Source organism: Megalops cyprinoides, chromosome 8 (assembly GCF_013368585.1).
Source record: "Megalops cyprinoides isolate fMegCyp1 chromosome 8, fMegCyp1.pri, whole genome shotgun sequence".
In the NCBI taxonomy this organism is placed as follows: Eukaryota; Metazoa; Chordata; class Actinopteri; order Elopiformes; family Megalopidae; genus Megalops; species Megalops cyprinoides.
In genome coordinates, this window is record NC_050590.1 from 15,217,015 (window position 1) to 15,241,504 (window position 24,490).

Here is a 24,490-nt window from a genome sequence, read left to right on the forward strand (position 1 = left end):
ATTCTCTATAGGGTGAATTGGATACAGTGGCTATTCACTTAAACATTCTCTTAGCTACGTTTATCTGTAATAAACCCCCAGGAAATTCAGAACCGACTAAACTGGACTCATTATATTAATCTAGCATTGCTCAACCTTGGCTGGAAACTCCTGAATGTATGCAAAATATCCGGAAGTGGCGCAAGTGTGGAGGCAGGGTTAGTACAGCTATTATTTTCCCATCCTTGTTCTTCGAATGATAGTGTCGCGGAGGTGCAGACTGAACGATTCGATGTGACGAGCTGGACATAAGTTGTACACCAAACAGCGTAATAACAATCGAGTTGGCGTTACCAGCGACCGTCGAGTGTTTGCAATGGGGAAAATTGAGTGGGCTATGTGGGCAAATGAGCAGGCTCTGGCAGCTGGACTCAGTAAGTCAGAACACCCGATTTTTACATGTTGGAAATTGCTGGGATGGTCTCATCCTGTTAATATGTTATGAAGTAGACACAATTTTCGAGTATCAATTTCATGTATGTATTTCATGCTAGGGGCGGGACGGTTTGATGTTATTTTATGTGATGTTAAACAGCGTTGCTACTTTGTCTCGTTATGTCTATTTACCATTTTACTTTACAATTTGTGCAAGTTTCAGAGACGAGGTCACTTATTCATACAGAAAGTAAATTGTGTTATTATTGTTTCAACTTGTGCTAGAGCAAGGATTCACACAAGTTACTTTTTGTTGAATGGACGTTAAACGTGTGATACATTTTAAGTCGCTTGTGCTTTAAGGCACTGACTGTACATTTCTTTTCTTGGCTAAAAATATGTCAAAAGTGTTTCTTTCAGGAACTACGGTGATTGCTCTCTTGCTCACTTCCCTGTTTCAGTTCTCCTCACCGGCGGTATAGTTGGGGTAGCTGGTCAGTTCAGGGACTGGGAATTTGCTGCCTACGGGGTGTATCCTTTAATGCAGATTTGATGGGTTCATAATCTACATGATAAGTGAAGACTTACTTGTCAAAATCGTCGAAAAAAAAAAAGCAAACACAAAACACTGATAACTGTACATTCAGGTGTGGGGTATATTCAGACTTGAACCAAATATTTCCAAACAACAGATAAGGGGAATTCTGAAATACACACGTGGTCATTAATACGTTAATAGCATCTGTAACGTATTTCTTCATCTATGTTTGAAGCAATATTACTGTATTGGACATTGTGCAGAGACCATTTTTTCCCAAAAGCACATTATCATAGACTTTTGTTTAAAAGGTAAATTCCTTGTAAACCAGTTTGGTGAGCTATCCACCCACTTCCATGCCACTGGCCATGTCTGTATTGTCTTCACTATGTACTGCATAGAAAAACAAATGCTACATTAAGCATAATTTTAAGCACCTTGAGTTCATGCTATTTTATATAAATACTTACAGTTGTCCTAACTAAAACTACAAACTTTTGCATGCTTGTGCATAATAAGCTTGCTAAACTAAAACTAAAATCATTATTGGATGCAGCTATGCAAACGCATTTTTAAACTCCCCAGTAATATCAATCCCACAGTAGGAAGGTATATGCAAAATTGCACAGTAGGCAAGGAGAGACCTGCTAGGAGTAGTGTTGTGTGAAGAAACAGTATTCTGATTGAAATGTGTGTGTCAGATTCCTTGACTGACACACAGGGCTGCAGGTGTTTTCATCTGTCTCCTGGAGTACCCACGGGGGAAGAGGAACAAGGGCACTAGTGTGGAAAGGACGTGAGTGCCAAGCAACAAGGGGTTTACAACTGCATGGCTTGAATTTTTAAATGCTAACTGTAATGTCATGGGATTCCTTTTAATCTCTTACTGCAGCTTATTGTTTATTATGTAGTATGAGCACAAATGGTTAAAATGAATGTTTATTATAGCTGATGTGCTGAAACAGAGAGATATAATTCTGTTTTTTTTTCTTTCCAGGGGTCAGTACTGTCTAACTGTGTGTGTGAAGGCTTTTGGCCCGGTTACCAGCAACTACTATGTCAGAGCAGCACTGCATGCTGCGTAAGTTGTTGTCAGAATTACCATGCATTCATTTCCTTCAAATCATTTGTTCTATAATTCCCATTTTAAGATAGATAGAATTCTGTCTTTGACTCTGACTCAGTCCTTCTTGTGCTTCCTCATTCTTGCACTCTCCCTTTTGTGGAAACTTCCTTATACACTTGTTCCTCTTAACTTCCTCCACTCCCTTGTTCAAATGTCTATTGTTTTCTGAAATTGGTTTCATTCTTGTGTAAATTCCTGTGTAGACGTTTCCTATTCACACTGATAATAAATGTAATATGTTTTGCAAATATTTAGTGTTTTACACAAAGAAAGATAATCAGTCTTCCTTTTAACATCTAACCAAGACCAGACTACTTTCCCTTTGTTTAATGAAAACAATTATATAATCTGGAATGTACTGATTCAAGCTTGTGTACACACCCCTGCATGTAAAAGCTGAAAGTGTTCCAGAACCTTGATGACATTTATTTGAACTTGTATGCACATGAATAATCTCATTGAAAGCGTGTGTGTGTGTGTGTGTGTGTGTGTGTGTGTGTGTGTGTGTGTGTGTGTGTGGTATTTTTTCCTCAGTCTCTGCGTACCAGGGGCATTTATCCTGCCTACCGTTCTGGGCTGTGTCTGTCTGGCTATTGCCAGCCTCATCTACCTGGCGGTGAGTCTTGCATCTCTTTCCCAGCTCAGGTGCTGGAGTGAGCATCTAATTTACTGTTGTGCAACATCACTACAAATTTCCAATGATTTAGCTAGTGAAGGTCACAGAGAGCTGTCATGAGATGCAAGGACAATTAAGCAATGCCTTCATCCCACACATCTTGTCATGGGGTTAAGATTAGAAAATTAAGGAATTCACACATAGTTATTACAATAATAAGGAAGTGGGATTCCTATGAACAGTTATTCACCAGACATAGGCCAAAGCCTGTGCACAGCATTTCCTTATATCTCAGCTAGTCTGTATGGAGATTTCATGAATTGTTGTGTGTAGTACCCACATTGCTAATCCTGCTGTTGTCATTGGCCACCAGGCAGCTGTACGTGGTGAGCACTGGCAGCCCATTCTGCCCAAGACAGAGACTCGGGAGCGAGTGGGAGAGAGCATTAAGGAGCCTCCCCAGAACCCCCCTCCTCGCCCACCAGCAGAGCTGCGCAGGAAACGACCAGAGGATCTAGAGGGGGCTGCATATGTCAACCCCATTTCTGTCACTGCCAATGAATAATAACCTCCAAAACTCTGCCAGCTCAGCTCCACCAGGCTTATGTTAGCTTATAGGGGTGACCAACCACTCAATACTCAGATACCCTGCTCCTGCAGTGTCATGGGGAGAGAGACGGTACTGATGTTATTGCACATAAATGATAAAGCATAGCTTGCCATGAATGGCGATTGTGATTGTTTGATTTATTTTTAGACATTGCAGGCTGTTGTGTCCTGTCTTCTCTTTTGGCCCTCCACAAGATAGAACTATTCTTGATTGTCAATGGCTGCTCAGCTCTTAATTTCTTTCCTGTTTTCACTCATCTTTAAAAAACAATGTGGGTGATTTTTTTTCAACTGGGTTTTACCTCTTAGTATATTAATACTCAAACCAAAATGCCATGTGGGGATTGGAATTTGGTATTTGTTGTATACCTTTACATTCTGTACAATGTCACTGTATTCCATTAGGGTATTGTATAAAAGTTATATTTTAACATAAATCCAAAATATGAAATGACTCAAAATCTGTGATATTAGGTAGCATATAGCAATGCTTCTGTCTCTAATGACAAATGCATATAAAATCAATGCAAACCAACTCTATGAAGAATTAGATAAAAGAGTGTGGATATTGTTGTTTTTTGTTGGTTTTATTTGTTTTTTTTTTTTTTGCCTCGCATTATTTGTATTCCTTATTTACTGGAGTTGGTCAGCGGTTTTGTCTTGGCCAGTTTACCATGTTTGTGACTGTGTATAGATTGAGAAGTCACCAGTATTTACTGTTGTGTATTTTTATGCTTTTGATACTATCTAAAAATAAATCACCTTGGAGTACCTTCATGATCTTTGTTTTTGTTATGTATGTCTTGATACTGTATAGAGAAAGGGACTGCTTCCTTCAAAAACTGAAGGGATCATGTTAAGCATACTCTGTGGAATTACAAAGACACTTCCTCCTTACAGCCTTGTGTATTACTTGGTTTGATTAACCAAAGCCCAGAATTTCGACAGAAGGGAAATGCCTCTTCTCTGTGACTTCTTGTTGCACACCAGTGTCTTTGCAAGGGTTTGTCAGTAGAAAAAACTGCATAGTCTGTTGGGGACTGGTGGCTGTGCTTTATAGCAGGTGGATATTTGGAGGCAGTCCCACAGGACTCTAAAACAAAAAGATGGCTGTGTTTCCATTTCTCAACATTATGACATGATGATACAACACGGGGGCCTTTGTGTTGACCAGGAAATACACATTTTTACTTTTGTGCAAGACTTACTGTTCTTGGTGATGTGTTCAGCTGAGTATACTGCCTTATATCAGCCTTGACCTTTGCTTCATGAATAGGAAATACATTTTAGAAAAGATTCATTTCCTGGAATTCCACTGGTCATTTACTGGAGCTCTGGGCTTGGCAGGATACACATACCATGAAAGGAGGAACAAATAGGCCATTTTTCTGTAAGTCTATTAGAGTTTTAAAACTGTCATTATGCGTCAAAGTGTACCTCATATGTAAGTGCAGTAAACAACATAACAAAGATTTTCATAAAGTAATCCTGATTCAGAGGCAGTCTGCCACCAAGATATCCCCTTGCTTCCTCCTCACCCTTCAATCACGTTCATAGATCTCTTTGACATGGTGCATTACAAAACTGTCCCGCCTTTTCTTTTTGAGAGGAGGATTTAAGGTGCTATTCTGAGTTGATTCCCTTAAACTGATGGAACACTCCAACCTTGTCTTTGAAAGAGGCTGGCTTTCTACTCCTGGACTCTTGCAGTGAGTGTTTTTCTCTCTACACACACAATCTGATGGGACCCTCATAACCTAAAATGGGTTTTCATATCACTGTTATGCAATCTTTTTTATTTACCTCCACATATATAGGCTGACCATACACCTGTTTAAACAGTGCAAACTCTGTAAGACAGACAAACTTTACAATTAAACGTTATGTTTATACTGTATTCGAACCCAGACATTTATGGCAGTGGGAGGAGACTAAGGTGTTTGTCTGGTAGAAGTAATAATGAGAGAAGTAGTCACTGAATTTTCTGTCCTGTCTTGCAAAAGTTAGTGAAAGAAAAAACCTGATGACAATTACTCTGTGTTGTCCTCTAGTGCCAGAATGTGTTTCAACTGAAAAAAAAAGATGGCGATCCACTTTTTAAAGAACACCTTCTGAGCAGTTGATCATATTAATGCAGGCCTCTTCCTATCTGATGGTAAACTACACAATGATGACTTACGCAAATCAAACATTTAATTGCTGAAATTAAATTTAAATTTTTAAATAATGTCATGTTTCAACACATCAACAACTGATTTCTAATACAATGACATGAAACTTGAGAATTCCACAAAATTGGACAATCTTGATCAATCATAAGCACGTTCCATATTGTTTTCTTGTTAATGCGGGCTACTTTCAACATTATAAACCTGAAGTGCTTCGATTCAAATCCATTTAGTGCAATGCACCTATCTGTAACAAACAAGCCGTTAATTAAGGTAACAATGTTTCTTTAGTGCCAACTGTTACTTGTATTATTCTGTAATTATATCAATATTTTTGGTGGCAGAGATGTTTCTTAGTATGCATTTGCAGAGTATTTCATTTGTACCCCGAGTAGGGTGCGCTGATTTTGTTGGAGATTCCATATACTACCCGACGCATGCTATCAGTCGCTTCCCTACTGCAGGGTGTATCAACAGTATACGTAACATATATTTATGGCCCCAAATGCCACCCGTACTATTCTGATGTCACTTCCAGGTAATGTAAAACCATTTCCCCAAAAACGTCCAATCAGAAACTTCGTATTATGCCAATGTTGTGTGTCGGCTGATGTGGTTTAGATTGTTCGGTTAGGTTACCTACCTAGAAGAGTGTGGTTAGGTAGCTATTACCCAGTTATCTGGTCCCTGGACGATGTCGAGTCGTGCTCTGCGGAGACTGAAGGGGAAACAGCGAGGACAGGAGGCCCTAGATCTTGGATATTTACAGCTAGACGTGGGAGAAGAGGCAGCGGAGTTGGGGGAAGAGGATGAACAGGACGAAGGTCCTTTAGAGCCAGCCAAGAAGAGCAGCAGCCGGAAAGCGAAGAAAAACAAGTCGCAGAAAAACCTCAGCAATATTTACGAGCTGGTAAAATAGCTGACAGTGTAGTTTATCTGGTTATGGAACATCAGATTGCATCTTGACGTTTAGCTGTTGAGCTATCTCGGTTAACTCTTGTCAATACAGATTTTCCTGTAGCCTACTCAGGGTGAGACAGAGTTACAGAATGTGTCTCATTGCACGATTTATTGGTAGGTGGCTGAAACGTGTAGGTTTAAGCGTACCTTACTGTATAGTCTGCTAAATTAGTTTCACCTGTCTGCTTCTGGTAATAAGGCAATTCATAAAAGTTTGCTGATGTGTCCCCTTTAAGGTGGAGGTTCAGCTACGAGTAGATAGCAACATAAGAAGTGTAGTGGTATAACTGACTAGCCAGTTAGCTTGTGCGAATTCTGTCTGCTTGTGTTTCATCATGCCCCTTGTTTACTTTGCTTCAGTGTTGGCTCTTCTTCATCCGTAGATATGCGATGCTGAAACTGAGTCAGAGAAACCCACCGACGAAGAACTGGGCGTCGGTTTAGGACACCTAGATGGTGAGGAGAGCAAGGAGAAGAGAGACAGCCAGGAGACTGAGAAAGGCGAAAGGCAGCCTGAGCCGGAGACAGAACCGGTGAGAATATAATAATCATCTGTCACTTTTCATGGAAGGAGTCTGTCAGTTGACTGTATGAAAGACTGGTTTGATTTTATGCTGGTGAAACTGAATTTGCATAAAAGAACTTCAGTTTTGTAAAGTGCTTTTTGACAATCAATTATGGAACCGTGCGTCATTGTTTCATATAAATTTAACTAAAAATCGGTATGCCTTTAACAAGATGTCCGTGTGTTATATAAGTGTGTATTTTGTTTATGTAATGTACTCCAACGTGGTCTTTGAGAGAATCTGTGTTTATTTTGGTCAGTGCAATGTGGGGAGCAAGGCAAGCAGAAAGAAGAAAAAGAAGAAGAAAAAGACCACAACAGGAGACACACAGGTACCTCCATCTGTATCGTAAGGAAATGGGAGCCACAAATTTGAGTTTGACCGTGAGAGTATATTGTCTTTTGTTGGAGGGTACTCTCTCACAGTGTGCTGCTGAGAGCTGATAGATCCAACACGAAAAAGTTTTTCATGCTAAGAACCAGTACACATATCACAGTTCTTTCAAATAGCTACTGAGTTAATCTGATACAAATCATGACATGACCAGTGCAGAAACAGGGAAGCAGAGACTGACACCCCACCAGTGTTTAAATAGGGATTCATACTATCATCATATGACTTGAGAGATTTCAAAGGTTATAGTGCCACCCTTCGGCCACCGACAAGGAGTGAAGTGCCTGAGTGCAGTTGACCAAACCCTCTGATGTTCAGCGAGCATTCCTACAATATATCAGCTTTTGAAGTGATGTACTTACTTCTTTTAGACTCTGAAACGAGTTACTTGTCTTAATGGTCTTGCTATAAGCTCTTTAAGTATGTGCTGATAACTGAATTGGACAAATTAAGATATATATAAGATATGTTATGATACTTAAGCATCTCAGCTGGAAATACACAGCAAGAGTATGCAGTATAAACACTTCTTCTGTGTGGATTCATACTATTTGATGAGCAGTACAAACATTTATGAAATTGTTTTTTGATTTTTTGGGCAAAGGCATGAAATTTTGTTTTATCTTTCTGCAAATAGCTATCACTACAAAGAAAGCGAGAACAGTAAGTGGAAAAAAAAAGCAGGTGGCATGATAGAAACAGTAAGTGACTTTGTGTGTCGAGCAGTTATGGCACATGCTGATAGGGAGATACTTCACCCCAGGAGCTTCAGTGAATGAGGAGAGTCAGGAACCCAGCAGTCAACAACTAAAAATTATTAGAACATATGCATATGGAGACAAATATATAGAAGGTACTGTGTGAAATACAAGTTTAAATTACTGACTCCTGAGGAGTCTCTTTACTCACTGAGCTCCCCATGCCATCTTGCTTAATTTATCTTATGTTGACCAAATGGTGGCTCCAGTCTCTCATAGCCTTTGAGAATTATGTTTTTGCCTAGTCTTGTATGGGGGCATAGCCATCTCCAGATGCTGTCTCAATGGCAGTTTGCCTGATCTGGGAGACAGACGAAAGGGTGCACCTACAATGATTGGGCACAGTGTATAACATATATTATCCATGCTGAGAAGAAGCTAGACAAAGGTAAAGATATAGAAAGAGAGTGTGATTAAATATACATATAAGAAAATGAATGTACTACAAGATTTTAATAGCCTCCATCAATACTTTATAACTTTGCAGAGCTGTATTAGTAGCCAGGAGATGGCAGTGTGTTGCCAAGTGCTGAGGTGATGACATATTGTGTGATTCCCCAGTTTCAAAACCCATATTGTCAATAGGGCCTAACTTCCCCCCCGACTGTGTACTTACACAGTCATATTGCCTGACAGGTTAGCTTGTAATGCACTCACTGGATAAATGAAAGAATTGTAATATGTATACTAGCTCTAAGAGTAGACTGCGTACTCAGTTTGTAAGATGAACTTTAGTCATTCAGATTTCATTTGAGCTTCCAGTCTGTAAGTCTATGGGCCAGTGCAGATAATGGGTTGGGGTCAGAGTAATAGAGAGCATCATTTTTAGTGTATGTGTTGTACAGTTATAGGACTGTTTTCTACAGCAGGTGGAGGCAGCAGGAGATGATATTGATGCCTTGCTGGAGACTATTGAGAAGACGAACGGTATTTCCTATCAGAACGAGAGCTGTGGCAGCTCAGATAACCGTTCCGTGCTGTATGTCGAGCATAAGTAAGTGAGCTCCAGTCAACCAAGCAACCAAGTCAGCCTGTTAGGCCATTGGTTCCAAAGTATATCTAGTTCAACTTGTCCAAACTGGTCTGGAGGGTGGAATGAATGAGTCCCATCATCCAACCAGTCATTCAAAATGGAATAATGCCCTTAGCAACAAACCGGCTAATTGGAGATTTTAAATGAACCTACTAAACATTGTAAGTTTGCTCCAGAATAGTCATTGTGGGCAAAATGCAAATACACATCCTCAAACAATTTGATTGTTATTTGAAAGTATTTTTGATAAAGAAAAAACATGGAGTATCTGAATTTGCAGAAGTCTACTAGTCATACTCCAGGTCAAAGATTAGAAAAAGACCCATCGTGGGTGAAAGGAGAAAGTCTGTTTTGGAGAAAGGGGGAAAGATATTGGAGCACGCCTCCACCCAATGTGTGTGGGGAAAAGGGCAGTTTTATATTTGTGGTTAAGGCCAAAGGCAGGTAAACTGGACCAGATACAGTTAACGTAAAAGTACCACTTCAGTTGTGCTGTAGTCTTCTGTATGTACCTGGATTGGCCAGTCATGTTGGCATGAGTGTTTGGGGGTTTTTGGTTTCACGTTCTCCCTGCCAATGAAAACGTTTTCTTTTTTCCAAATAGGAATCTGAATCCAGAGACGGAACTGAAAAGATACTTTGGAGCCCGTGCAGTGTTAGGTGACCAGAGGTAGAATCAATACTTTACTTCTGTTGAGTATGATATGATGCTGGGTGCTCCCAGCACAGTTCTGTTTACATTGCTGTGTTCCACTGGTCTTTCCCCTGTGTTCTATTTTCCTCAGGCCCCGGCAGAGACAAAGACAGTTTCACCGCAGCACGTGGATGACAGTCCTCAAAGACACCTGGCCACGCTTCAGTAGACCAGGTGAGTGTCACTGCTTCAGACTGCCATTAGGGAGAACTCTCTTAAGGGGTATGCTGCTCGCTTTCAGATTTTCTGAATAGGGCCTACTTTTCTCGTTGTCATGGAGTAATATCAAGGGACTAAGTGTAATCCCCATATTTTGAATATAGAGTAATACATACATGCAAATAGTGCACAGAGTGTAGTGCACAGAGGACAGAACCACAATCCTACAGCAAAGCACATTTGCTTAGTTTTTGATTAGTTCAGTGAAGGTTTGAGTGGCAGAGAATGCCTTTTGTTTACTTCATACAGTAATCAGTGAGTAGTGCTGTACAAGTCACAACCAAAAAAAATCCACTGAAGAGCTTTTAAGTAAGTGAACTCAGAAGACTTAAAAGTTTTTAAATGAGTTTTCTGTTCAGTCTGATGTGCCAGGAAACAGCAGTGGAATGGCCTTTGAAAACATATTTCTGTGTCCAGTCAGCCAGAGACTGTCATGCTAGCACCAAAAGAGCAGCAAGTTGAACTTAATCATTTCTCGTCTACTGGCAGTTAACGGTAAAAGAACTTAGGCAATTACATATTATTATTTCCACAGAGCCTTTGGAAAGTGTTATTCTTAGAATCCTGGTTTGCTCTGGTAAATCAGATCTACAAAGTGCCTCTTGTTGGTGCTCTGTGAGAGTAACGGTTGGCCCAGTGTTGCACTGAATATTTCATAAATATTTTTCTTATGCAAGGTGGCTTTGATCTCATTTGTGTCAATTTATTATACTCATACCGCCATAAATGAGTGAGCAGTGAGTCCCTGAGTGAGGCAGGCATTGTCAAAGGCACTATTGATGCTGGATGAAGGAGCCTGTGGTGGGAGAAACCCTGTGATATTCACCCAGGCCTGAGGTAATCCTTTTGTCCAGAGCCGAACAAAATCAGGTATTGTTGGAATGGGCTTTATTTTTCTTGGAGGCTGCATTTGATTTATGATAGCGAGAGTATAGAGAGGCAGCTGACTTAATAAGTGTCATCAATGGTGCTATGCACCAGGCTGAATCAATAAGCCTCAGAACGCTATGTGAAAAAGCCTCCCTGTTTCACATCCACTACTCCGTGTTCCCACACTGGTCACGGCCACTAAAGCTCGTCTCCCCTTAGGGATCTCCATGAGTCTCCTGGAGTCCAAAGAAGGCCTGCAGTATTTCACCTTTGAGCACAACAGAGACTACCAGCAAGTGCAGTTTAAGTTCCTGGATGCTGTTGAGTCCATGGATCCCAACAACATTGTGGTAGGTGTAGTGTTTGCTCCAGGATTACCTCAGAGGGGATTAGGGTTAGGGATAAGGCAGGTCCATCCCCAAAGATTAGCTGGCAGATTTCTCCTGAGAGACTGTTCAGTGGTTTTTGAGGGTCAAAAATAAAGCCCTTTTATAAACATTCATTTATAAAATCAACTTTGGGTGCTAACCAATTGGATGGGTGTTGGCCCCAGGGCCCCATTTGACTGGTGAATGTGTCTTCCCTGGTAGGCACTGCTGCAGATGAACCCCTATCACATCGACTCCCTGCTGCAGCTCTCAGATGTGTGTCGCATCCAGGAGGACCAGGAAATGGCCCGGGACCTTGTTGGTGAGTGGATTAGTTTGTGGCTGTGGGATTCCTGGTGTGCTGATGTGCAATACAAAAGATGTGCACTCTAGGCCTATTTGGTGGACATCAGGAGACCATGAAGGTCCCCAAGGACCAGGGTGGGTCTGCTTTTTTCAGTCAAATTAAATAACTATTAGAAACCAAGCACTTTTGTGCTGCAACTGACATTTCTAGTTATATATGGCTTTAGCACGAAATACATACTAGATGGTTTAATTGATTCATCCAATGATTTTAAAGATACCTGTAATAAAATGATTTTTAATAATCTGACTGAATTATATAAATGAGCAGAATACCTTCTGACAGTTGCTTTCTTGAAAATGATTTGAGCATTTCACTGAAAGTACCTGAAACATAGGAATTATATATTTACTTCAAATAAGGAAGTGATAATAAGGTCATCATGAACAAAAGAATTCACGTTTCCAGTCTTGCATTAAACGTATTAAATGAAAGATTTTTTGCAATGATTTTCTGTTTTCCAGATTATCTGAAAATGAATTGAGCTAATTTTTGGCATGATTCTCAGAGGACATGTTCATGTCAAGCAGCTGCTTGTATCATTTTAGAACGTAGAGCAGTGCATGATTACCAAACCATATTCCAATTTTAGTTGTTTCCTCAAATATAGAAAGATAGAGATAAGATACATCTTTAATAGTAATAATTGTTATTATCTTGTTGTCCAGCAGAGGGCCTCAGACATCTGTCAGACAAAAGAATAACAAGAGTTATTTTCAGAAAAGAACTTATCAAGTCCAGCATCAGATCTTAATTTTAAATTGGAGATGCACTGTTGCATTGTCAGTGTATGGCTGATGGATGAGGCACAGCTGCATAGGTTAATGAATGTTGGCCCTTTACTGTGGTGTGAGTTGATAGCTGAGGATATTACATATGGCAGGTAAAAGCTGTGAATGTGTTTTATGTGTTTCAGAGAGAGCTCTGTACAGCTTTGAGTGTGCGTTCCACCCTGTATTCAGCCTGACATCAGGGACTAGCCGACTGGGCTATCTGCGGCCAGAGAACAGGTGATCTCTGCTTCCGACACCACAAAATACACTGTATTGGCACCAGATTTCTCCTGTTGGACCCCCTACAGAGGAGAACATGTGCTCACAGAGCTTTCATCTGTCATTTGAAAATACCCTTATTTCAGTAACTTTTCAAAAAATTTCCTATAAGTTAATGGTGGAAAAACTTCTGGTATGAAAATGGCACAGAAACCTCTAAATCAATCTAAATGTTTATATGCATATGTAAATATTAATTATCTTTAATTGCAATAACTGAACACGATATAGTATAGCTGTGTTTTTCTATGAACATTGGCAAAGATCTTTGCACTCCCTAACAATTTTAATGGGGGACATTTTAATAGCATCCGTGTTATATGCAATCCAGCAGCCAGAAAACATAGGATAATAGGCATGTGGACTAGCCTGCTAACCTTCCCTAGCTAACCAGTAACACAAAATATTAATCTGTCGCTATCATCATGGCTGAGATGGCCTCTACTCATGACAAGAGGACAAAACAGAATGTGTGTTCTAATGTTCACCCACTCTATAATTGTATGATAGCTGGAGTCAGGGATGACTATAAATATGTCACTAGCTTCCATACAATTACAATTTATGGTTGCATGGTTGATAGAACAAATGCTGTTCTCTTGGTGCTGTTCACCTGAACAGGTGTATTGTCAAATAATAAAATCCTGCAAATTTTTATACTGTAAGTTTCAAATATCCAAATATTTCTATAATTATGACTTGTAGATGTAGAGTGAGAATGGAAAAACTGAAAACTGTCAAAATTGGTCCTTTGATATAAAGCTTTGCCCCCAAGAACTGATTAGAATAGATCTGATAGAGGTGTTCTTTTTCAGCCTGTGCCCCTAAACGTTGTCTTCAGATGCCTGCAGAGGTCCCCTGAGTTCAACGCTAAACCATCTGTCACTCAATAGAGATCTCTGTTCTGTCGCAAGCAGTTGTGAAAATGAAACCCTCTGAACTCATGTAGATCACACAGTAGTTTGAGGCTTTACTGTCTGCTATTTTTGCACTCTCCCTCAAAGCAAGGATGTATGACGTAACTGTGCTATGGTACCTCTTTGTTGGGGGGGGGGGGGGGGGGGGGTTGATCAGCGTTCAGAGAGGAGATACAAATCTCATACTAATTGCTGTTTTCCCCCCATCTCCCCTTTGCCTCTGTTGTGGCTTTGCAGGGCATTTTATCTGGCTCTCTTTAAGCACATGATGTTCCTGGAGAAGAGAGGCTGCCCCAGGACAGCCCTGGAGTACTGCAAGCTCATCCTGAGGTACACATAACAAAATACACAACAGAAATATTGCAAGATGTGGTCACAATTTTTCCAGTATCTTGGTGGTTTGTCCCCACAGCCTTATGGGGAAAATGAACCTGCTGCAAAGTTGTAATGGATTATTTCTTTTTACTGCAAAGAGTAAATTACAATGTTTACTGTAATCTCAAGTTTTTGTGGCTTGCAGTTGCGTTATTGTCATTATTGTAATACATTGTACTGCAGCTGCAGCCAGCAAATGCCCTCCACAAAGTTGATACATTGAAATGTTGTGAAAAGAATGTGAAAAGGTAGTACTAAAGGACTGAACGAGTGTTCTCTGGACTCCTTTACAGCTTGGACCCTGAAAATGACCCTCTGTGCATGCTGCTACTGGTTGACTACCTTGCCCTGCGCTCACGGGAGTACTCTGCCCTAATCCGACTCTATGAAGAGTGGGAGGTGAGAGGACAGAGCTTCCCTACAGTGTATTTCAGGGCCCGAATCACCGGGGATCCTGGTCCTCCCTTGCTTTTAGGGTTTGCATTGCTCTTCCATGTAATACAACATTTTAGGGTTAATATCCTTTTTTGGAAGGGGGGTTTAGGTGGGATTTTCCCGTTTTTTTGTTTTTTTTTTAACTCACCTGTATAAACTGCCAATGGCACTATTTAAGCTCAACATATTTACCCCCATACTGCTGTTTTTGACACTATAAGTCCCACAGTGGGAACTCTTTAGTGGGTGGATGCTGCTCCAATGACGTCATCTGAGCAATTCTTAGATGCCCGGTGTGTCCTAGGGTTCTGTCAGCTTGGCATGACCTGGGAACCCTGGCCTATCTATCTACCCTTATTCCTAGCAAAGTAAAGCCAGTCTATTTCCCCATTGTAGGCTCTGGGCCTGATGACATGACTGATTTCAAACCTAGAGGGTAGGGTCCAGCTTGCACTCATCCTGTTGTATTTTTTTAACCCAAAGGTTGTGAAAGTATTAACAGCCTCAATGCTTTGTCTTCACAATGTTATATATTGATCTATATCAGATCTCTTGCTTTTCTTTCACAAAAGCGTGGAACACAACCAATGTGAATTTATTTTCTGTGTTCAAAATCTAAGATAGTTCTCTGATATTCCCTGATTGGTCTCTAATATGCAGCTAGGGGAGGATGAGAGCCCCTTATCTTTATGTCTTATCTGCATGAAAATGGCAGTCATCCCCACATGCATTTCCCACTAAAAAATTCCCAAAAATGTGTAATTGTAAAACATCTTGAAGCACATTATTTAGTTTACACCAAATCATATTGAGGATTGTATTACAAAACAAATAGTATGTAAAACCAGTTGATATCACTCCTTCAGTCAGAAGTAGATACAGCATATCTTTTTTTCACCAAATATCAGGTGCATAGAAACTTGTCCCAGCTTCCCAACTTCGCCTTCTCGGTGGCCCTGGCCTACTACCACCTGAGCCAGCAGGATGACATGGTTCAATCTGAGAGTGCCCGCATGAAGCAGAAGTCTGACCAGTTGCTGCAGACTGCCCTCATCATGTTCCCTAGTGGTGAGTCCAGAACACTTCCTGAGTCTCCACCACCCACCACCTGCTGAGCTACACAGGGCTGCATGTCTTATGCCATGCTAGTCCACTGAATATATTGCTCTGCTGTTGTACTATGTAGCACAGCAGACACTCTCAGGGGGTTTCTCTGAGTTGCAGATGAATGCAGCAGCACTTAGTCGGCACACTATGCTTTCATTGACCTTGTTTGCATGTTTATAGAACATTGAATACTGAATAGCTTTTATTGCCATTTATTTACAATAATACTGGAAATGAGGGTCATTATTTCAAATTGCTGTTGTACCCTTGAGTGAGGTACTTCAGCTCAGTTGTTCCAGCAGAACACTGAATATGTGTGCTGCTAAGTGGTGTCTCCCTGAATAAGGGCAGCTAATTACAATTAAGTTAATTACAAACTTAATTACAATTAAATATTGCAGTGCAGTGATGCTAATTTAATTCAAACTCCTGTCTGACTGTAGCACTCAGCTTCAACAGAAACCTGTGTTGAAGGAGTGAAACACAGCTGTGTGACCTGCAAAGCTCCAGGCCCACATCACACAGAGAGAGCATTTACAGCCCAATTTTATGCTCCAACACTGGCACGAAACTTGGAAATGAGTGTGAAAAGAAAGGCTAAAACTTTGTGCAGCATGTCGGCATTGTGTGACTCATTTCCTTTTCAGCAGAAAGGGAGATGACACTATGCTGGCTCTTAGACATGTGGAGCATGTCCAGTGGCACTATCCTGTGAGGTTGAGCTGTTCAGTACGGTTGTCTCCTCATCCTTTCAAACAATAACAGGAATTGTCTTCCAGGGCCTTGCGTTTTATGCTGTGAAAAGAACACTTAACTGGCGTTAGGGTTGAAGTGGTTTCTGGGAACCTCATACTCAGTCCACTGTGTATTGGGCTGACCAGTTGATCAGATTATCTGGAGCTCTGTCCAGGTCACAACATTGAGAAAGGTGTAAGCTTTGGTTTGTCCTGGTTCAGGCAAACAAAAGCATTGATCAGTTTTGAGCACCATCTCCATCCATCCACCATGGTGCTAATATTGGGCAAACACATGTCTGCTTCACTGGCTTATTCCCTGTACATTTCCACATATGCCATCCTGTACTCTCAGCAGCATAGTGGTTCTGATTAATACAGTAAAATTACATTTTTAGTGTGCTTGTTTTCTTTCTGTTGTAATTATTAATTTCCTCTTCAATTTTTTTATTGAAAAAAAGGAATGTCTTTTGATCTAGCAAAAGTGAACCCTGTTTGAATTTGTTTTTCCACCCTTGCTTTCCTACTGACTTTTTGAAAGTTTTGAAATCTATTCCTCTCCCTCTCCCTTGAGACGCATTGTGGCATTCTTACCCCTGACTCATGACACTGTGCTGACAGGCTGACTGGCAGCTGGCCTGTTTTATATTCTGATATGCTGTGTCAGACAGGTAGGAAGGGCAAACCTGAGCATTCTCCTCCTGCCAAAACAATGGCCATGTCTTGCATCTTGGGGAGAGGCTGCTGCCCAGCATTCTGCTGTCTGAGTGGCATTTTATATTATCAGGTTAGAGGAGGAGAGCGAATTTGGTTTAAGTGCGTTTGTGTATTTTGGGAAGATAAGGATATGTAATTAAATCTTCTCTGATAGGGGTACTTCAGTAGCATGCTGCAGGTGTTGCCCTAGTATCACTGCTTTTCGTGTGTGTGTGTCTCTCTCTCCGCAGTGCTCATGCCCCTGTTGGACTTGTGCACGGTACAGCCTGATGCCACCGTGTCCTCACATGTGTTCTTTGGACCCAAAAGCCAAATGGGGTAAACCTGAGCATTTGATGTTTTTTTTGACTCAGAGGTTTTACATCATCAGTCACATGTAGATCTGAATACCTCCTCTGACAGTCTCCTCTTCCTGATTCTGTCTGAGCAGGCAGCCCCCGGCCCTCAACGAACTGGTGTCCCTGTATGTGGGGCGCAGCTACGCGCTCTGGAAGGAGGGTGGGGTCATGGTGTGGCTGGAAGGCAATGTTGGGGAGGTCCTGCGTAGAGTGGACTCCAAGGATCCCTTCGTTGAAGACTGCGAGAACAAGTAAGCATCCGCCCTGCCAGTGCACAACCAGCATGGTGGGCCTGATGGAAAGAGAGGCTGTCTTTTACACAATTAGCTAGAGAAAATGAAAAGCAGCTGACCCTCAGAGCTGGAGTACTGAGACATCTCCACATAGTGTGCTCTCTGTGTTGTTCTCAGGCCACATGGGTCATAGAGAGGGGAAAAAATAATACAAATCTGGCTTCTTCCTCTCTGCCACCCCCACCCTCTGTATCTCCTGGTAAAAGTATTTTCGGTTCTCTGTCTTGGATACAACCCTATCTGCTCGTCCAGGCTTAGAAGTGGTCTGTCGTAGAAATGAAGCCAGCAGCCGCATTGATTTCATAACGTTGAGCCAAATGCTGAGAATAAAATGCCTCAAGGACCAAACTTTTTTTTTTTTCCGTTGATGTTTTGGTGACATAACTCTCAATATATGCTATACAGACCAGACACTTTGTGTTTGTGGTTAATGCTGTGTATCTGGTTTCTTTCTGAAATCATCAAATTGGCTGCATTTTAATCAGTTGTTAAAGTGTACTAAGGAAGAATTGCATGCTAATTGTTTTTTTTATACTTGGCCACCCACAGGAGAAAGCTGAGATATCAGAGCGCCCCAAGGAACATCCATCGTCATGTCATCCTGTCTGAGATAAAGGAGGCCACTGCTACTCTGCCTCTGGTGAGACAGGGGTAAACCCTATTCTGCCTTCTGTGAAGTTCAAAAACCAGTCAGAAGGTTTTAACTTTGAAACCACATTGCAAAAAATTGAGTTGAGCTCTGGTTTTTAGAGATTGATGTATGTACCAATGATAGGGCCGTGGTCATGTGACACAGTAAAGAATATTCCTGTCACAGTTGACTTTGTTTGGTTGTTGTCTAAATTATCACAATGGGTAGTCATGCAGTGTTATTGTAGCCATTTGAACAGATTAAGGTCATGACATCATGAAGTGTGTCCACTGGTAATACGTAAAGTTTTTCCTCTTGTAGGAAGTGACCACTCAGCCCCTGATGGGGTTTGACCCTCTCCCTCCTCTGGACTCTGTGGTGTCCTACACCAGGCCTGAGAGGTAATCTGCCCCTATACACCCCTATCATTCTTGTTGATTGAAAGTAGTACCTATGTCTTTCAGCTTCCAAAAAATGGATTGAATAACTGACTAATAATTCTGTATTGAAAAGGGAGAGTAACAGTAAAAACAAGAATTAACCAGGCATTGCTTGGGGTCTTTGACCATGTATCATCTATTGGTAAAGGAAGGTACTGATGTTATTGCTAGGGGATCTGCAAACCAATGAATGTGGGGATAGGACACTGGCCAATAAGGTTGTTTCCCAGTGTTGCAGCAAATAAGGAAAAGCTAAGTTTAACTGCTTTTGAAGTACATTAATGATCCCCAAAGCAAAATATTGAGTATTTCTGTTAACTCTGGCGCTCTTGCCAAAGTGAAAAGCACTTTTCTAGTGAATTATGTGCATAGTTGCCTAATCCTCGTTTACAAAATATTTTGGCAGTAAGCAGTTTTGATATTATCGAGCCTGTAATGGCTATGTTTTGTGAGTGCTTTCTGGGCAGGAGTGAACGAAAGAGAGAGAGAGTCATCCAGTTCACGTCATGCCTCTTAAGATTCCAACACCCAAATCAATGATGATGAGCACGAAACATTCATGAGTGGAATTCTTCTGCTCTGAGGTCAGGGTTGGCGTAATCGTTCCTGGGGACATCTGGATAGATTTCTTAGGCATCACTTACACAAGGCCTTTATCATTTCATCTACTCTTTGTTTTATTGAAGGCCTCTATTGCCTACCATGTTTATTGGATTAAAAAAGGTCAATCTGTACATTTCCCTTGCCAAAAAGGAGGCTTAATGAGATGGTATGCAGATGTTGGTTGAGTGACAGGAGTGTGAAGTTTTGTTTTAACAGCAGCTCAGTGTGTATGTATCAGTACAGAGATTATAATGGGATATGGTCTAAGTGTAAATTGCCCAGGATTGTAGCTAATTATTCCCTATTTTTTGTGCCTAAATAAGTAAAATTGTGTCAATGACAAATAAATACAAGGCACAGAATATCATCACTATGAGTTTGCTTAAATTAAGTGCATTTTAAAATACCAGTCAAAGGAAGTACCTACTTTTTCTGCAGTGGCAAAAAAAGAGTGTTTTAATTTGTCTTCACACATTAGCTTAGATGTGCCACAGTATCACAACAGCTGAAATAGGTTGCTTTGCCATACTGATGAGTTGTGATTGCCTGTCGGGCTAACATGTAGTGAGTCCATGGTGAGGGCGGAAGCGCTTTTCTCCCTGTGGAAACACTGCTCTCCCTCTGCCTGTCCCTCATGTGGGAGGGCCTGAAAAGAGCAAGTAGCCAGCTCCTGACAAGATGAGATTTCCTTTATTGACTGCAGTGTGTGTTTATTTTCCTTTTGATTCCTCCAAAATAAAAGTCATGTGGGTGTGACAGGAGTATCTTGGCACTTGGATGGGTCCATTTTCTCTGGTCTTGTGATAGCTGTTAAACAAAACCGTAGGGAAAAAAAAAGATCTAGAGGTAGATGACAGACAAGACACAAACTGCTGGAAAAGGCCTTGATTTAAAAACAAGGCTTCAGTGTATTGCCTCTCTCTTCGGGGCATTTGGACAATACTTGTACTCTGAATATTGGCTCCTGAATTCACCCTAAGTGATGCTTCAGTAGGGGGCACAATCTGTTTGTATTCTCTCTCCCGGCCAGATTTAGAGTGTAAAACAATGGTGTTGTGATGAAACTCAAGACACTAGCGTAATAGTGCTATTTTGGGAGGGCAGAGATGGTAAGAAATAACACTTCTGCTGAAGTGGCTAATTTCCCCCTTGCAGCTCTTGCTGCTTATTCTGAGTGTTGGTAGGGGTGTACATTTGTTTTGTCTGAGGGGTGCATTAGTTAAAATGCAGAGCAGGTTAATGTTTAAATTGTCCTTAAAATCTAGCAGGTAAAAGGTCATTTTAACACAGTCGTTATCGAAACACTCAACCGGGTGATTATGAGAAAATAAAGATTTATTACGTGGGTGAGGCATAGATATATACATATAAATATTTCATTTTTAGCTATGAACTGCATGTATATCGGTAGTGTATGGTTTCAAATAGAGCAAACTGAGAAGATGGAAAGACTGGTAATCAAACATCTATTGTTTTTAAACATGACAGAGACTGAATGGAAGGACAGCTTGTCTCCCTTCACAAGCAGTTTAGAAAGTGTGGCAAAAGTCAGCCATTGTTGAAATATCAATATTATTTCAGACATGCATTTTTTGATAACAGCCAACTGACTATAATACATAGAGGATATGATATCATTCGCTCCATCTCTTAGATTCAGTTGCTTCTGAGTGTGAGGTTTTTAAGGACAAGGTGAAATCAGTACAGAACCTAAGCCATTCCTTTACCAATCAATGGCACATTGAATGCATCTTACAAAGCTGTTTTTGTTTTGGCCCAAATAATAGATGTTTTGTTTTTTTTTCTTTACATGTTTTATATTTTTGCCCTTTTATGTCTTCAGGCAAAATGGCGCAGCCTCCAATGAGAGCACCTTGTCCCTATTTTTCCGTTCCCTATTGCCAAACTTCAACATGCAGGTGAGTGTTCAGATAATAGTTACTAGAGATTGACAGCAAAGAGCTCTTGTGCTATATCACCAATGTCAGCACATCTCTCCCTGAATCTGTAGCAGATGCTGCTGAATAGATTTTCTTAAACACAATGAGAGGGAGTCATTGACGTGCTTAATCAGCATATCACAAAGGTCCTGTGATTTTATCTTCTGTGAATGTGTCCAACACTGATTGCTCTGATAGAGACTCTGGAAAGGGAGAGCTTTCACACAGTCGGGACGCTCCATGTAACAAAGCCTCACTGCGATGGAGTGAAGCTGGAGTCAGCCTTGGTTTTCACCCCAGTGCAGACAGACGTGCTTAACGTTGCATCAGGGCAGAGGTAGTGCATTCCCTTTGACTAATTATTCTGGTTGTCTCAACCATGTAGCATAAACATCTGGAAAACATCCTACCCCACTATGACAAAAGACCCAAGCCACAGCCATAGCAGTTTTTTAACCACTTGCAATTTAAAGATTTGCAGACAGCTCAGTTGGGGTAATAAGATCCATACCGTGCTATTTTGTTCCACTAATGGGCCCCATGACACACAAGGTCTTATTGCATAAGATTTTGACCAAAATCTCTACATACCTCCTTTTAAATCTGTTGCCAAGATGGTTGACCTTTGCGCATTTGCTTATTAAATCACAGAGACCTGATTACATTTCATCAGGGATACATAGCTACAGTATGCTTCTGTTATTGGCAACCAAATGTCCCGTCAGATAATCCTTCCAGTTCGTGGCAAGAAGAAATTTGTCCGTAATGGGTACAATGAAGCTATCATTAGTACCATTGTAAATTAAAACCTAAGCTTGATGGTCACTCCCCCTGTGGTTACTTGGGGTATCGACAGAAGCCTACTTGACACGGACATGGCAACAAGCAGTGATTGAAGCCTTGGGTTTTCCCATCATTACCATTGATTAAAAATGTGCCATGGACCATATGGCTGAAAATACACTTTGAGATGAAATGGGTGCAGAGGCTGATTGATGCACTGATCCTGGAGCACATACAGTGTGCCTGTGACTGTGCTGTGTATCAGACTGCGTCACAGTGTTATACAACATGTTTTCTGGAAAAGGCCCAGCCACTTAAGGCACAGTTATGTCTCACTCAAGTTTCAGTTTGAGTTTGTTTGCCCTCTCTCTGTATTCTCATCTCTTCCTTCAACAGTGTCTCTGCAAAAGCAGCAAACTCATTTATGACCACCTGTGCCTTAAACATTTAGTTGCAGAAATTTCTCATTGTTATGAATACATAAGTTCTTTTTGCTGCTCATTGTTTTAAGGTCATCGGAATAGGATGCCAATGTCAGCAGTGCCAGTCTATTTGTGATCCATGATACTACAGTCACACTGGTGGAGTCAGGTGCATCTTAGATACTAGATCTGAGCAGGGAGTGAAGAGCTCCTTGGAAGATCTCACGAAGTCAAAGAAAAGTAGAGGCCTTCTTTATGAAAAACAAGCATGTAATCTCCTAAGGAACACCCATGAACACAGGAACATGTGTTCAAAACAAATCAACTAACTAGTAATAAAAACCTGATCTTGAAGCAGATGACCGCTTCTGTTCTCATTCTTGGAGTGTTGATTAAAGAAAGAAGGAAGGGCATTGTGTAATGCAGCCTGTTACACACCACCTTGACTCTGCGAACACGTTAGAATAAGGGAAAACAGTGTTTATTTTTGACGTATTTTATTACATGGTTAGAGGCAATTTGGTTTTGTCTGACAGGATTTTTCTGAAAAACACAATTTAGGGTGGAAAATGAAATCAATTTGGATTACCTAAGACATGTGCACCTAAAATTAAATCCCTTAGATTTCCTTTATGTAATCTCTCGCTGTCAGATGATCCCCTTGGGCTAAAAATGAAAGCAATGTGTAACATGTGCAGGAGTTTGGAAAATCATCATGTTGGCTTTGCACCTTATAATAGAACAAATCCTTGTTTGTCTCAAAGCACAAAATTGAGTGTCATGGATTTTGTTGAATGACTGGAAAAAATAATACAACTTCTGAAGAATAGCAACACCCCTGCACCTAAAGTGCACAATAGAGACTTCTAGGAAGAGTGGCATTAATGATTAATGGATCTGAGCAGTGAATCTGGCATATTAAGAATACAGAGCAGATCTCCTAAGGACTCCAGGAAGGTGTGGACTGATGACAAGCATTTACATTACATTTACACTTATTCATTTGGCAGATGCTTTAATCCAAAGTGACTTACAAGTGAGGCAGTGTATAACACAAGCAAAAAGGCCACATAAGGAGAAACATGGTGTGATGCGCACTGTCCCTGCAGGGTGGTGTGCGGCCCGAGGACGACCGAGAGGTGGCTCGTGCTGGACGAGAGCTCAACCAGGAGGTCAACCGGCTGATGGTGGCCATGAGAGACATGCTGGCCAACATTCAGTTCCAGGAGCCACCTCGAGAGGATAACCCAGAGAGGGACGAGGAAGAGTGGGACTGAGAGAGGGAGACAGGAAAGAGTAGCAGGAGGGGGCCTGGGTAACACAGCAGCACAAATACAATCACTGCAAACAGTTTTTTTTAAGTTAAACTGATTCACATATTGTTAATTGCCTCACACCACACATTCATTAAACAATTTCTCAGCCATATCTCCAGAATGGCTTGCTGTTTCACCTCCAATGGCATTGTTATTTTTGAAGATACCTTGATGGTTGTGCTCTCAGCCCCTCTTAAGCTGCCTTGCAGAGTCCAAAGGAAGCCACACAATTCTTATTCCCTAATGCTCATGTTGTTTTCAAGCCTTTGAAGGGAGCACTGTGCAAAAAAATCAGAGGTCCTCCTCTGCAAGACTGCATTACAACAAGGATCCTGTTTCATCTGAGAAAATGTTGTCATCTTGAATAAACACCCACATTATTTCTGAAGTTCATAATTAATCACTAAATGTAAAATAAAGAATTTCAGTCGAAGGATAAGTTGTCTGCGTCTTGCTGATATTTTATGAATTCAAGCTTTCGATGGTGGGTAAAAGCCAAAAGTTTCATTCAAAATTGTATAAAGGAAAGAAACCTTTTATATAGCCATAAACCTTTTCTTTGTTAAGTTAAGAGTGTAGAGTTGGGCATAATATTTTAATTGCAAGCGGAATTATTTAGTTTTTATTTTATTTTTGAATGAAGTATCCTGATGGTTTTTGGGTGTACTCTACTTTCATTTAGATGATT

The 24,490-nt window shown here is 40.9% G+C and overlaps 2 protein-coding genes across 2 annotated transcripts; both read left to right on the forward strand.

Annotated features, from left to right (window-relative positions):
- The first annotated feature begins 224 nt into the window (after positions 1 to 224).
- LOC118782156 (cytochrome b-245 light chain) lies at positions 225 to 3,640 on the forward strand. The gene is made up of 6 exons (XM_036535439.1): positions 225 to 413; positions 876 to 945; positions 1,674 to 1,748; positions 1,950 to 2,033; positions 2,613 to 2,694; positions 3,068 to 3,640. Exons 1-6 carry the CDS (start codon positions 356 to 358, stop codon positions 3,257 to 3,259), a joined length of 561 nt encoding a protein of 186 aa, XP_036391332.1. The 5' UTR covers positions 225 to 355; the 3' UTR covers positions 3,260 to 3,640.
- A 2,425-nt stretch (positions 3,641 to 6,065) lies between these two features.
- Positions 6,066 to 23,790, forward strand: tcf25 (transcription factor 25 (basic helix-loop-helix)). The gene is made up of 18 exons (XM_036535886.1): positions 6,066 to 6,381; positions 6,815 to 6,964; positions 7,257 to 7,328; positions 9,015 to 9,142; positions 9,786 to 9,851; positions 9,967 to 10,049; positions 11,184 to 11,314; positions 11,555 to 11,654; positions 12,616 to 12,709; positions 13,906 to 13,998; positions 14,337 to 14,442; positions 15,387 to 15,546; positions 17,267 to 17,354; positions 17,467 to 17,625; positions 18,217 to 18,307; positions 18,620 to 18,699; positions 21,185 to 21,260; positions 23,596 to 23,790. The coding sequence occupies exons 1-18, from the start codon at positions 6,166 to 6,168 to the stop codon at positions 23,761 to 23,763; spliced, it is 2,061 nt and encodes a 686-aa protein (XP_036391779.1). The 5' UTR covers positions 6,066 to 6,165; the 3' UTR covers positions 23,764 to 23,790.
- The last annotated feature ends 700 nt before the right edge of the window (positions 23,791 to 24,490 follow it).

Coding starts and splice junctions, on each gene's coding strand:
- LOC118782156 (XM_036535439.1), top strand. CDS start 356: ATGGGGAAAATTGAGTGGGCTATGTGGGCAAATGAGCAGGCTCTGGCA. Junction 946..1,673: donor GAATTTGCTGCCTACGGGGT/GTATCCTTTAAT, acceptor ACTGACACACAG/GGCTGCAGGTGTTTTCATCT. Junction 1,749..1,949: donor GGCACTAGTGTGGAAAGGAC/GTGAGTGCCAAG, acceptor TTTTCTTTCCAG/GGGTCAGTACTGTCTAACTG.
- tcf25 (XM_036535886.1), top strand. CDS start 6,166: ATGTCGAGTCGTGCTCTGCGGAGACTGAAGGGGAAACAGCGAGGACAG. Junction 15,547..17,266: donor CCTCATCATGTTCCCTAGTG/GTGAGTCCAGAA, acceptor CTCTCTCCGCAG/TGCTCATGCCCCTGTTGGAC. Junction 17,626..18,216: donor GTTGAAGACTGCGAGAACAA/GTAAGCATCCGC, acceptor GGCCACCCACAG/GAGAAAGCTGAGATATCAGA.